Source organism: Phycodurus eques, chromosome 1 (assembly GCF_024500275.1).
Source record: "Phycodurus eques isolate BA_2022a chromosome 1, UOR_Pequ_1.1, whole genome shotgun sequence".
NCBI lineage: Eukaryota > Metazoa > Chordata > Actinopteri > Syngnathiformes > Syngnathidae > Phycodurus > Phycodurus eques.
In genome coordinates, this window is record NC_084525.1 from 8,962,300 (window position 1) to 8,976,917 (window position 14,618).

The following is a 14,618-nucleotide window of genomic DNA, read 5'->3' on the forward strand; positions in this document are numbered from 1 at the left end:
ACAAGTGACACTGCATCATGGTAAAATGATAAATAAGACAATCCTTTAGAAAGCCCTTTCAGTATGACAAGGATTGTTCCAACATCAATGCAAAGCACAATAATAGTACTAAACTTAAAGACCCTGTAAATGGAATTCAGAGATTTCTAACTAAATGCGTTAGACACGTTTGAAGATAATAGCTGAAAAGATGGGCAAAGCATGAGAACACGTAGTCCTCAATTGTGGAGATGTAACATTAAACAGATTTACACCATTTTCAGTTTTCCTTATTTCTTGGGTGTGGCTAAAACGGGGCCCAGTGACACACTTGGACCCCAGCATGAGTTGCTGATAGCCCACTATATAAGGACCTGAGCACCTTTGTTTGCCCCAGCGGTGTATCCGGTGCAGTTGCGACTTGCAGTTAGCTAGACAGCAATGCTTGCTGGAAAAAAAGTGTTGCTTAATTTTTCACAATTTTGAAGCCTCGTTTTATATACTTGGCAATATTTTTATTTTTACAACTTAACAGGGTGGTTAACACTTCCCTGTGGTGGGTCAAATATACAAGTTATTTTTATTTTTTCACTTTACAAGTACAGGGAGTTTAATGTTGCTCACCACGATCATCAGCTGACCAATATTGTAATTATTTATTTTGAATAATTGTTGGATCACCAAAATAATGCCATTCCTTATTTCTATTAGTTCATTTTCAGTTAAAGTGATTTTTCAGGGACCACTGTGGGTTTTTCTCTCAACAGAATAGTCATTTTTGTCCTTGTGTGTACCTGTGAATATGTTCACTTTACATTACATTTTAAATTTCCCCTGGTAATAATACCAAAAGAGAGTAAAAACACAATACATGGTGATTGCTTTAAACACCCAAACCACAATAATAGTCCAATTTAATTTTGCTCACCATTAGTTTGCCACTTTCCCACCATATTATTATTGTTTTTTTATTTTTTTTTTAAAACGTTTTTATTATTTGTAAAAAACTTGTAAACACATTCAAAGACCAGCCACATTGTTGCCTGCACAATATAATGTCAAATGTAATGCTCACTTTTGACAGTATCAGAGAGGTATTCATTTAATATGGTATTCTTGTCATTGTAGTATAGTACTGCACAGCATCATAATGACAAAATATTTTGGTTGCCTCAATGAACTACATGAGAGTTAAAAAAGTTAGGAACAGTTCTCAGTATGATGCAGTGCAGTTCAACACCATTGTCCGTAAAAGGCATCCTTTTATACAGCTCTTATAAGTGGTGTGCCTAATGTGGCGGTGACTAATGTTTGCAAATCAGGAAAAAGCGAGTACAACACATAATGGGTTGCTACTGTATAGCAACAGTTATAGGCCTAGGTCATAAAAGGTACTATCTTGACTAGAGGTAGGGAAGGGCAGAGTCTCTTAATAGTTGCCTGGATGCGGCCAATTAGTCGTATTTGCTCAGAGGGTGTAAAGTTTGATGAGTTCTCGTGCAAACACAAGCATAGTGATCTCCTGCTCAAGAGACAGCACACAGTATTTGTATGATTTGTTTGGAGAAACAAGCATTCAGAAGTCAAGGAAGACTAAACATACATTGGTACATTTACAAAAACACATTGCATTAAAATGACCCTGAAATGTCTTAAGATTATTTCACATTACCCAAAATACTGTATATTCATAGCATGTAATAAAGCAGTTACTTATCCAGTCAATTGAAATGTTTAGTTATAATTTACTCACAATTTGGAATTAAGTTTCCCCCTGACAAAAGATCCCAACTAAATGAGCGTGTTTAAAGGGTAAATCAACATTTGAAATATTTAGCAGAACCTCCAAGTGTACAAGATGGTTTTCATCTTTGTTATGCAGTTTTTTTCTGTGTCATTCAAAGGTGAAAGTTCCGCAAACATCACTGCTCACATGGTTGTCATTGCCTGTCAGCTGAGGAACATTAACCTCACAAGACATGAGAAGCAGAAGCAAAGCGTGTTTTGATCACTGTGTTCAGTTTTGATATGTATTTTTAAGTCATATAAATACAGGGGCAACATGATGAACTAGTGTTTAGCAAATCTGCCTCACAGTCAAAATGTTCTGAGTTCAAAAAAGGCCTTTACAGTTGTGGAACAACATCCTATGGCGAGATGAGGCAAACTTGCACCAGAGTGGTGGGAACAGTATGGAGAAGGAAAGGAACTGCTCATTATCCAAAACATAGAACCTCATCAGTGAAGCACTGTACTGGTAGTGTCATGGTAGTTTGTCTCTTGTTTCCCTTCATAGTTACGTTTCATATCAAATCCCTTGTGGTGGTGTTGAGAACAAAAAAGACGAGAATTGTGTCGAAGGATCTGACTGTATGTGCCCTGTGATTGGCTGATGACCAGGCAGTCTAGGTGTGCACCCCGCCCATTTCCCCAAAGACAGCTGGGATAGACTCAAGGGCATGTGCAATTCTGCTGGGGACAAGTGCTTCAGAAAATCGATGGATGCATAAGTACAGAATACTGCGAGTATAAATCATTTGTGTAAATACTGACACGAAAGATAATCTTGTGTGTACACGCAAATGCTTAATTGACCTTAAGGACACTCTTGGACTTAAAATTGTGTAAACCCCTTCTAAAGGGAAAAAAAACATGCGCTTTGGGAAAATAAGCGCTGAACAAAAGGTTGTGACATTCCCACAAGCATGCAAGGTCATGAGTCATGGGATGTGGAGTTATTTTTCTATTTGTATTACAAATTGACCAATGCCTCGTTTACTCACAAGCAAAACGTGTTTGGGAATGGTCAGGAGTTTCTGTTGGAAACATCTCAGAGGCTGCTATTTATCTTTTATTTCTCTCAAAATTAATCATTCAATGCAGGTAATGAGGTTTTGAATCACAGGAGGAAAAAGATCTTTACAGAGTACTGTAGATTTGGAAAATAACCAATATTATGACCAGCACTCAAACATTTGATCGTAGTTCAAGAAAGCTATCAGTATGTGTAGTTATCAGTTCAAGAAAGCTATCAGAATGTGTAGTTATCAGAACTTTCAGATGTTGACACTAACCAACAGTTACAGAATTAAATGTTTTCAACCATGATTGATACTCATCAGCCATGTATAAAAACTGGGTGGAAACATATCACACAAAACACACTTAGATGCATTTACTCATTAATCTGGGACTACACCTTCAAAGATACAATTATTTATTTTACATTAACTTGTAACGAGTCATTCTGGAGAAAAATCTGTGGCCCAATGATTTCTTATTGATAAGGTCAGAAAGCTTGAACTCACCTGCAGGTCACAGACTACTTTGGACTAATTTGATCAGACCTGATCTAAATTCTATTGAGCATCTTTGGAAGAATCTTAAAACAGTCTGGAGGAGGACCCCTTCAAAACTAGAGACAACTGCAGCTTGCTCACAAGGAGTGGGCCAAAATACCTGTCAACAAGTCCTATTTGATTGCAGTGGTTGCCCCAAAGATTAAGCAAAATACTAAGGGATAAAAGTAGTGTTTTTTTTCCTTCTTAATTTTGTTTAGAGCACAAATATAAAGCATGACTTTAGTTCCATCAGTTCATTTGTAGTATGTGTTATTTTTTTCAGTTTTTTCTTTAAACAAACCCAAGTTTTATCTGTATGCAATTCACAATATAAGGACTTTTCAAATACCACTGGATATACTACCTAAAGACAATCAAAATGGCAATTATTTAAACACCCAATCCTTTAATCAGCATAGAAAAACGATGAGGGAACAAACAATAAGAGTCCAGAAAAGCCAGAAGTCCTTCAACCTGCAGGCGTTGACTCAGCCCGTTGATTACACGCAGATGTCAGACTTCCACCTGAGGGCTCCCCTGCTGGACTCTCAGTCCATCCTTCCGGTTACCGGCCACTCAAGACTTTACAGTTGGCTTCCAGCGGACATCTTATTTTGACCTCTGTCTCATCTTTCTCCTTTTGCGCTTCAATCTATGCAGTAATATCCAGAAATAATTATGAAATATACGCTTCTGGAAATGTTTTTGAATAACCAGCACGCACTCTCTCACCTGCGCATGCGCTTCTTTCTCCACTGCGGAAAAGAAAAACATTTAATTTAAAAATCCGCCAAGTACAATTAGTCACACACGATTCCCATTAAATTGCTCTGTAAATCCGCTACACAATTTTCCGATTTAAAAAAAGATTTCTGCATACACTTCGTTGTACACTGTACAGCTAGCTAGCTGGCTACAAAGCGTTACCACCATAGAAACATTATTTTGTCGTCATGTGAGGGGGGAGAATACATACCTTGGCTCGCATAGCGAATGGGTACGCCTGAAAGAGTCGGATACAGGTAACGTTTAGTTAGATGAACTCAACAAGAAAGGGATTCTCTCGGATTCTGGCGTCAACAAAATAATGGTACGTACCTACCAGGAAAAGGCAGTCTTGTGACCGACGTCATAAACAAGCGACTCGTTAAAACGTCACTCAGTGTCGCAATCTGGGGAACATTAGTCAAGTGGCTATGACAACGTGGGTTTCGTGTTCACTTCTTAGGGATTAAAACGCAACAAAGATGAATACATGTATTGCAATATTTTTCTGATTAATTGCTACCTAAAACAAACGTACCAATTTATCAAGGAAGTCCTATTGTTGTATGTTTTCAGTAGTGTATCTGAAAATGTGTTGTCGTCGTGAAAATGTTACACATGTAAATAGGCTGTAATAAAAAGTCTTTATCAAAATATGATCCAGATGAGGCACTTAGCACTATCAATTTAAATTACAATCCAACTGTAATATTCACAGATGTTTGTATAGCTCTCAAAATTGCAATGTATTAACTTACCTTTTCCCATTGCATCAAGAGTGCAAAAAAAAAAAAAATACACAACCTGATTCACTCTATTGAAACTGTAGTTTATCCAGATGTAAAATTTCTTAATGTAAAATAAACATTGGTTAAATGCCCAGACTTGCTAAGATGCGGAAAAGCTTGGTCTGTATTCGTGATTTTTTTTTTTTACTCATTCATAATCATGACCCACAGTCCAAAACAAAACGTACACAAATGATGTCAGGTGGATTTTTAATCATTCCAAAAATAGTCTCTGAAACTGTGGTGTTTTTACAAAAGCATCCCTATCTGTACTTCTTATGTAAACACAGACTGTCAGACCTGCTGGAGGCACAAGACTGAATGCAGAACCTATGACAGGTTGGAGCATGCGTCCTCCTGTCAGTCTTGTGATCAATAATGCCAACCAAGTATCCTGGATGCCTAGAGGTGTACACAAAGATGGAGCAGTACATTAACTTACTGTTGGTGATAACTATAACTCGGGTGATAGTAGTTACATCAAGATTGATGATTCTGATGACATTATGACCACACAAGTTGAAGTTCCATTTCTTTGCCATGGCCTCGGGTCTCAGGGAGGCTATCAAACTAACACTGTATTGACCATTCTTCATCCTTGGCATCTCAGTCAGACTTATTTTATTTGACAAGATCTTTTCATGTGGAAAAGTGGGATGAAGGCTCAAGCTCAAAAGGCTAATGTCCCTGTAAGAATTTTTGTCTCGATGAGTTGTGTCCAATGTTGCAGACACAAATTCCGTCTCAAGGACGATGAGATTTACTTGGGATGTGTCAGTGTGTCTGTTTTAAGGTGAAAGAATTTAGAAGCAGCCTTATCCCAGACTGACATCTGTTTTGATTTCACAGGTGTTGCTTTGCCACAAGTGCCTCCGACAGCTGCGACAGAAGCGAATATGACGTCTGTTCTTGGGGTGCGTCACTAATTGTTCAATGGGAAATTTATTCTGCAGCTTCAGTCTCCATTGACTGTCCTGTTGCACTCTCTGCAGTCTTTGAGGCCTTGATGAAAGGGTGGGAAAAGTTATTTCGATCAAAACAAGTGCGCCAATGTACTGAATCAAAATGCTCACTGACACTCTCACCTTCTTTTTCTTTTTCTTCTGCGCCTTTCGACTGGCTGAGCTTTGAAGCAAAGCCTAATTAGAGGGGAGTGAAAAAAGAAAATTACTTAGATAACCTCATGAGGACCGGGACAGTACATCAACATTTAATGGTTTGAAAATGCCAAGTCAGCCCGGCCGGGGGTCCATTAGTCAGACATTGGCAGAGGATGCAGTGTCCCATTCATTAAACTCTTTACCTTCAACTCAGTGTCCTCCACCTCGTGCTCCGACTTATACAGTTCGGGTTCATAGAGGCTGTTTGTGATTCGCAGTGGTCCGTTGGCCATGAGCAGCACAGTGAACTTGAACTGAGCTACAAACTCACCTGCACACAGAGTGGGCTTTGCTCGATTGCGTGCGGCACGATTATTTCATAATAGGATATCAAGCAAGATGGCAGCTTACCCTCCTTCTCCTGGAGAACATTGAACGGCTGCAGCAGCTCATGCTTGGCACACTCCACCACGCCCAGCCTGGCCTTCCCCTCATCGTCAAATGCTCTAACAATAAAGAAGAGCAGAGAGCGAATTAACATGTGAAAATTTACTGTCAAACTAAACCTAGAACAAAGAATTACACTTTGTGTACCACATATCTTTTGCCTTGGGAAAGTATGCTTAGCTTGCAAAAAACCATGCAAAACGCTATGGAGGGCTAACGAATAGTATTTATGTGGTGGTGTTACAATGCTTCTTAGCAACGCATATTCAAACACAAACGGGGTATCGAGATGTAGACAGACACTATAACAAGACTCACATACATATTCTTTATCCTCTGCGAAAACTAATATTACTGTAGCTTACGGGGTCACGGACAGTAGTTGTGAAACTCTTGTTTTTGCCTGCATGGCTGTATTATACTGACCCCCAGTGGCCAAGTCACACACACCAGAAGGAGTCACAATGAATTAATCATGATGCACAGAGCTGTTTCATTCTTTACATTCCATTTAATAATGTTATTCTGTTTTGTTTTTCCTTATTAAGAATGAAATAGTGTCTTTTTGTTAAACAATAAAAAAATAAATTTTTTTAGGATTTTTGGGGAGGCTGAGACAGATTAAAGAGATTTCCATTCATTTCAATGGGGAAATATGATTTGAGATACAAGTGTTGTTAGTTACGACGAGAGTGGTCCCGGAACGAATTGAACTTGTATCTCAAGGCACCACTGTACAGTGCAACTTCCGAAGTTGAACAAACATTACAGGAAAATATGTCACACAAAAGAACAATGACGTGTGACGTTACTTGTGACTGACAAGGTTACTTAAAACATTGTCTATACAGGTAACAAAGGTTTTATAATGGTCATGGTTTAAGTTGTTACATTTCTATGGTAAGTGATAAATATGCGTGAATTGGTGTTGAAATAAGTCACCAGCGTTACGCAGTGGACAACTTTGTACACCATATTGGATAAAAATGGAAATTAAAAATACCTCAGAGTGAAAGCCATTTTATCGAACCGTCTCTCCATCTCACTGAAAAACGTCCGAGAGGTCTTCATCTTTAACCCGTACACCTTGTTAGGGTCTCGTTTGTAAACAGTGGTCCTCAGAACGCCATCCTTTGTCTGGTTTGCAACATAAAGCATTTTGTTTTATTTTATGACACAGTGTTACTTGCTGTGAGAAAAAACTTGGGAACATTTAAATATTTTGTCAAACCTTCCCCTCTCCAGTACTGATGAGCACATCCACTGCATACACTTCATGCACCTCAAACTCAGCCTTCTCATGGTCCTTCCTACAAGTACACACAAAATCATCCACTAGTGGGTGGGTGGGGGAAGCACACTTACAAGGTCGAGGACAAAAGCAGTTAAGTTCAGTTCAATACGGCAGACCAGCTATTGCAGCTGATTGTCAAAATGAAGGAATTAAACCAAAATAACAAGCTGTACACTCCCCACCTCCATCTGCATTGGTGTGGTATCGAAAATCGGCACTGCAGTTCATTGATTTGTCAATTCTGTGCAACAATGAGAATGTGAGAAACAAAGCTCATCTTACGAAATGAACAGAACATGCGGGATGTCCTCCATTACTGTCCTTTGCTTACCGCGTCGCTTTCGTCATCTTTCTCCTTCCTTCCATTGGCACGTTGTTGTTTTGTTTGTCACATCGTGATATTACACTGTTTATATAGCAGACATACTGTAGCTATCACAATCCCACCGTAAAACCACTAGCAGATTATGGTCCAAACTGTACTGTAGCGAGCTGTACAACACTGCTCGGTGGAAACATGCCATAGCTTCTTTCGCTGTGAACGCACCTTTGCTGGTCCGTTGGGTTTTGGATGATAGTTTTCTCTCCATCGATGACGTGCTGTTTGAGCTGATGTGACAGCAGACCTGTGAACAAGCATGTCGAATTACGATCGACAAATGAACGTACACATTCAATTCAGAGCACAGACAATCAATTCCCAGAAGTCCACCTTCAACTGGCGAGCACTTGAAAGACTTTGCGATCTTGTTCCACGCCTCTGTGACCTGTGTGTTCTGAGAGGGAGGCGTGAGAGTGATTAGATCAAGTTGAAGCCGCGCAACTGTCAATCATATCAGCGGTGATGGTGATGTCACCTGGTTTCCGGGCTTGACAAGACGCAGGGCAGCCTCCACGCATAGATGAGCTGCGATTATCACGTCAGCCTTGCGGCCTGTCAGGGGCTTTTCCTGCAGAGACACAGCAAAGTGTAAACACAACATGAAAGTTAAATAATGTGAAAACCACCAGTTCCATTATTTTATTTTGTAAAATAACTTTTTTTTTTTTTACCTTGGTCACACCAATAACAAAGCTGTGAGCCACGTTGGAGATAAAGCCATCCACATGCACGCCAAGGTCACTAAACACATGTACCAAAAAAAGAAAGCATGACCAACATCTACTATGAATGCGAACATCTGAGGAGCAGTTAGCTGAGACACTCCAGCAGCTTACACTTTAACGAGGTCCCCGTCCTTGAGCATGACATCGGGGTCACTCTTAAGCGGGGAGTGATGGCACACGCAGTTATTAACAGACACACACGTCGGAAAGGCGATACCTGGAAAGGTGAGAGAAAGCGAGGCAAGAAACTTAATAGGGTTTATGCCACGGACTTCCAGTTTTAAGGACCAATCTCTTCCAGTCTGTTTTATCTCTATGAAAAATGACTGCTATATTTACAAGACCAACTAAAGGTACACCGAAAATTTCGCTGAACGAGCTGAGTTCTATCATTAAAACAAATTCATCCATGTCAATACTTGAGTTCAATATGGACTGATAGTAATATAGCTATTAATGTTGGCTCACTCGACCCCATTTATTCTTTGGTCAAAACCACAAGACTATACAATCATTGACATGTTACTAACATCTTTAAGCCAAGTAAACTACATCAGCACAACACTGTCTTGTTTTTTCCTTGTTTTGTGGTGAGTTCAAGTAGCAAGCCGTTTTTATCTGTAAGGGTTTGACACTTAATTAGGGACAGCGAGGAGGACTGCAGCCCGGCTTGTCGTCTCCGTGGTTTTGCACGCGAAACATCCCGATTTATTCAACTCCCCCTGAGAGAGTAGCAACGGTATGTACAAGTAGGTGTCCATCCTGCATAACATCGCATTTAAAACCTGAAACAGTACATCCGCAAAAGCATGGAAATGTATAGAAAGGATTTTAGTCATACATGGCTTCATAGCATGGCTGGACTCTTTGTGGCTGGCTCCAAGTTAGCTTTGATAATTTAGAAGCTCCTAAATTGTATTGCTGAATAGACAATGAGTCAAAATATTTTTTTGTTGGCATGGTTTTGTTGGTTGGTTTACATGAGTGGAAAAGTTCTCCCCGCTGGCTCTCGTTTTGACTGCGCCTCCTCGTCATGGTTTTGCCCAGCAGTGCCGTTTGTGCCTGCCTTTCAGACGGCTAATACTATAGAGGCCTGACACAAAGGCACACGTAAAAACAAACCAAAAACAAAAAACAAAGACACACGTTTCTGCTCGACAGTAGTGCTTTTTGATCGCTGATACTTGAACTGTTTCATTTTCCTTCAGAACCATGCCGTAGCATTGACTTGCAGATAGTGTAAAGGTGCAACAATTAGTTAATTAATTGACAGCTAATTGATTATCAAATTAATCGACTACTATTTTGATAATCGATTAATCGTTTAGACACCTTGTTTAACTTTTAAAACTGTCCAAATGGTTGGAATTACAGCCTCTCAATCGTAAATATTCTCAGATTTCTCTAGTCATCCATGAGAGCAGACTGATTGTATTTAAAAAGATTAATCAATTATTACAATATTGGTTAGTTGCAGCCCTAAGACATTGTTTACAAAACTCTAACAAACACTGTATGGACTGGAGCAAACGGAAACAGTTGGACTGGTCCAGATTTCTACCTGACAGTTCCTCCTCTTCTGTGGCATAAAATCGTACCTTTTTTCATCTCTTTCTCCTTCTTGAAGATTTTTCCAGTTTCTGTCATGATGAAGGCGTCTCCTTTTTCACACAGGCTGAGCACCGAGACGCCGGCCATACCTGCTTCAACCACCATCTTTAGGGCCTCTGCAAGATTGACAAAAGTTATGGCAAATAAATGGATTGTTAAATTTGACAATTAAAAAAAAAAAAAAAAAAAAAAAAAAAAAACATTTTAAAAACACCTAAATCTTAGCAAGCCCATTTACATATTTGAATGGTCTCTCAATGCTTTGGATTATATGTTGGGGAACCCATAACCCAGGCCTGCTCACCCTCAATAGAATTATAATTAATATTATACACAACTGTAGCGGACACGCCACGCAAAAGATGCCACCTCGCACTACTGCCGCTCCCCGCCGAGGTAGGCGATAACTGCTAGTGAGACGCAGCGTCACACGCAGACTCTAAACGAATCCTCTCGGACCGTCTGCACCCCGGTCACCAGCTCTTCCAGCTCCTTCCCTCAGGTAGGCGCTACCGATCAACGCAAATTAGAACTAGTAGAGATTCCAACAGCTTCTTCCCTCTTGCGATCAACTTCTTAAACACCTAACCTATAATTCCATTACAACAAGCTGGCAATTTTTTGACTTGAGTTCGTTGTCACATTTCTGTGGGGCCAATTATGTATTACTCGTGCACTCACTGTAGTTGTCTCGCCATGCTGCACTATTTGCATATACTGGCCACTCATGCCAGAGTAGCATCTGCTCCATTTGCACACGGACTGAGGAGTATCTGTAACATTTGCACAACCAACATTGTCCCAGATGATCGCACTACTCGTCACTTTAAACCGCATACACTCCTTGAAGTCTCAGCGCCCTTTGCACTATGGTCATTGCACCGGACTATCGCAATATTAGTCATTCGAACTGCTCTAAGTGCTAGAGGACTCTGCATCTTTTTGCACAATTGTTTTTTGTCAATGTCTTTATGTCTCCAAAGTGTTCTGTAAATTGACCGTCTGTTGTACTAGAGCGGCTCCAACTACCGGAGACAAATTCCTTGTGTGTTTTGGACATACTTGGCAAATAAATATGATTCTGATTCTGATGATTCAACGCCATAAACTATCAAAAACAAGACACAGACATTTGCTTTGCCATGCCGACACTAAGTGAATCACGGCTGCCTGGCGCTTCAAAGAGGAGACCCAAGGATGTCGAGTTTGCCCCCGGACGCTAAGTTAATTAATTCCCCGCCAGTTGAAGGACTGCACAAACAAAGGCGCCTCCACCCTGTTGACTACTGCCACTTGGGAGTTGGAACAGGCAACAGCGACACCAACGGGCGACGGAACGACACTACAGAAATGGGTTCATAAGACAGTCTGTGACTCGACTAGGAGTTAATATTTTAAGAAATTTACATGAACGCCACTAGTGACTGTATTGCTCCAAACTTGAATGTCTAACGTCGAATATGTTGTTAACTGAACCAGATGGAATGTTCCACCCCACACCACAAATGTCACATGGAAAATAGTAATGTTCTCCACACCACACAACATTTGAAACATTCATAACAGGTATGAAAGAGGATGAGCATGGAATAATGCAGGGTGAAGAAATGGTCTCGTTATCTTAAATCCATTAATTAATATTTAATTCCACTGGTTTTAAACCACAAAATAATCCTAAATTGGAAAAATAACACCAAAAGGCAGTCCAGTCTAGGTGTTCGCAAAAGTGATAGAAAAGGAGAGGGCGTTGGGGGGGTAAACACCCCTTTTTGACCCGCTCTGGCCATAAAAGGGGCCGGAGCTTGGACCAGTTGTGAAGCTTTTGGGAGTTTTGGTGGAGGAGTTTTCCTTTGGTCTCACCCCGACCAACTCGCTGACGACCGGGCCAGGCAGGACGCACACCTTACCTGGGGTGGCAAGGACGCATCGGATGATCCCTGTCTGGAGAGCCTCCTGCAAGCGCTCCGAGCCACCCTGCTTGGGGGGCCTAGCTCAGTCCGAGGGAACGGAGGCAGACCGCTCCGAACGTCTGGCAAACAGAGACACGCGATAGACATCTTGCCTGGGAACTCGTTGGCCTCCTGCTTTTCCTTCTTTTTTCCTTGCTCGCTCCTGTGGAATCCACCTGTTCCCGGTGGGGACCGGGCCGGCCGGACACTCGGGAGCCTGACTCGCCTGACTCAAACCTGTTCCAGACACGCAAGTCCAAGATTGCGGTCTACTAAAAGTACGGATTAGTGCATATTTGGGTTTATATTAATGAGAACAGGAGTCCTCATTCACTACAGGCCCGTTCTGCTCATCTCACGTCACAAATCCCTTCCTTTGCCAATGTTCGTCTGTACCTTGTTTGTTTTGTGTTTGTCTGTGTTTTATCCTGTAGAAACCCATTTTTATTATTACATTTTCTATCAAATTCACCACTTGCATTGATTGTGTGTGTGTTTGGGTTCGGAACGAAACCTCTGCAGAGTCTAAAACTAAAGGTTTCTAAAAGTGTAGCCACCTTCCGATAAGAGACTGATTAAAAAGGTTTGTCGTCAAGTTTAACTTGTAAAAATATGACGTGGTCCCCCTCATATATATCAAATATCTTGATTTATAACGCTGTAATTTAAAATTACGATAATCCGGAAGTGATGCAGGCTCCGCTTCCAACTCATAGTTTCCTTCTAAATTAAGCAGAATTCTTATTTCATCCATAATAGCTACACAACCATACATCAATATATTAATTTGTCTGCTATTGTGCATATTTTTCTCTATGTGACTGAGTTTTATTAGAGGCAAAACACTGTTTACAGTTTCATGTGGAACACCTGTCCATGCTGTTCATAAAAGTCATCCTTTTTGAAAAAAAAAAAGGCTTGATCATCCTGTAATTTACCGACTTCCCCACTAGACCGAACAACCACACTTTTAGAATTGTCACCAAATCGTGTAGATGTGCAAATCCTGAAGACGATAGTTAAGCTACATTGTGTTTGACTTCCATTTTAGCTCCAAAGACAATATTAAAACACATTTATTTCTAATAAACGTGCTGTATTTGAGAAAGACACACTTAAAAGAAAAGCATACGAGTCAAATTTATATATATTTTTTTCTGAGTTTGTGCAATATACGAGCATATTTGACAGTTGAACGGCTCTTCCTTCCTCCACTCACCACGAGTGGCTTTGACGTACGAGCCCCAATAATATCAGCTGTGTTATGTGTATGTTAGTGTGTGCTTGAAGATAACACGTCTGAATGCATACATTCTCGTTCGTATCTGTTAGCACGACCTAGCTTGCCATTACTCAGCCATTTAGCAGCCGAGCTAGCCCTTGTTCACAAGAAGGCAGCGTGGCGATAAACAACTCGTCACATGACAGGAAAATATATCGAACACGGCCCGGTTTGGCGAGAGGACAGCTTTGAGGAAAACAGGCTAGCGCGTTTGTTGCGGCACATGGCACAGCAGCTGCCACACGCGACTGGCGACGACTAGCTGCCTGCCACTGCTAGCTAACATAAGAAGAATCCTGACATTCGCGGGCTGCCCTCACATGTAACTGTACAATGACTTACGGTTGGCAATCTCGGCCCCCATCTTGTATTTGGTAACCACCAAGTCATCGGCGACGGTCTGCTCCTGTTTCTCTTCATCCCCAGACATGTTGGCAGTATGTCCAAGAAGTCAGAGTAACTTTCTTCTTTTTTCCTCCGCAACAATCCGCCCGGCGAATGTCAGTGAATCGCAGGATGGCCCACGCACGCCGAGAGCCTACAAACCATTAGATCCCGCCCCTCCCAAAGAGGCATTCAACTCAACTCAAGTCAAGATAGTGTACCACATGGCGCTCCAAAGCCGTACAAAACATAGTCTGGACAGTGACAGGAGAGGGCGCCATATTGTTACCCATCTTGCCATAACGTGCCTATGAAAGGCAACTGACTACTCTATTTCCAAAATTTACCATAAATAAGAGATATTTTCCACAGAAACCTCATTAGAGGGATTGAGTTTATCACCATATCTAGTTAGTTAACTATAAAAGAAATGCCCTGATTATTAAAACTACAATGTGTAACTTTTCACTTGTCATTTTTCACCCAAGTCACTACTAGAATAGATAACACCATGTTAAACTCCAAAATCTAGCTGTATTTTACAGTATTTGATCTTTCATATTTCAAGTCG

The 14,618-nt window shown here is 40.8% G+C and overlaps 1 protein-coding gene and 1 long non-coding RNA gene across 2 annotated transcripts; both read right to left on the bottom strand.

Annotated features, from left to right (window-relative positions):
* Positions 1–3,706: 3,706 nt before the first annotated feature.
* Positions 3,707–4,412, bottom strand: LOC133402135 (uncharacterized). The gene is made up of 3 exons (XR_009768498.1): positions 4,297–4,412; positions 4,053–4,075; positions 3,707–3,972 (listed from the first exon to the last, which is right to left on the bottom strand). It is a non-coding gene; the product is annotated as an uncharacterized LOC133402135 (long non-coding RNA).
* A 654-nt stretch (positions 4,413–5,066) lies between these two features.
* On the bottom strand, positions 5,067–14,218 carry pa2g4b (proliferation-associated 2G4, b). The gene is made up of 13 exons (XM_061675834.1): positions 14,006–14,218; positions 10,420–10,548; positions 8,933–9,038; positions 8,768–8,837; positions 8,572–8,664; positions 8,427–8,490; positions 8,262–8,340; positions 7,652–7,730; positions 7,424–7,557; positions 6,385–6,479; positions 6,177–6,304; positions 5,959–6,012; positions 5,067–5,875 (listed from the first exon to the last, which is right to left on the bottom strand). The coding sequence occupies exons 1-13, from the start codon at positions 14,091–14,093 to the stop codon at positions 5,816–5,818; spliced, it is 1,179 nt and encodes a 392-aa protein (XP_061531818.1). The 5' UTR covers positions 14,094–14,218; the 3' UTR covers positions 5,067–5,815.
* Positions 14,219–14,618: the final 400 nt, after the last annotated feature.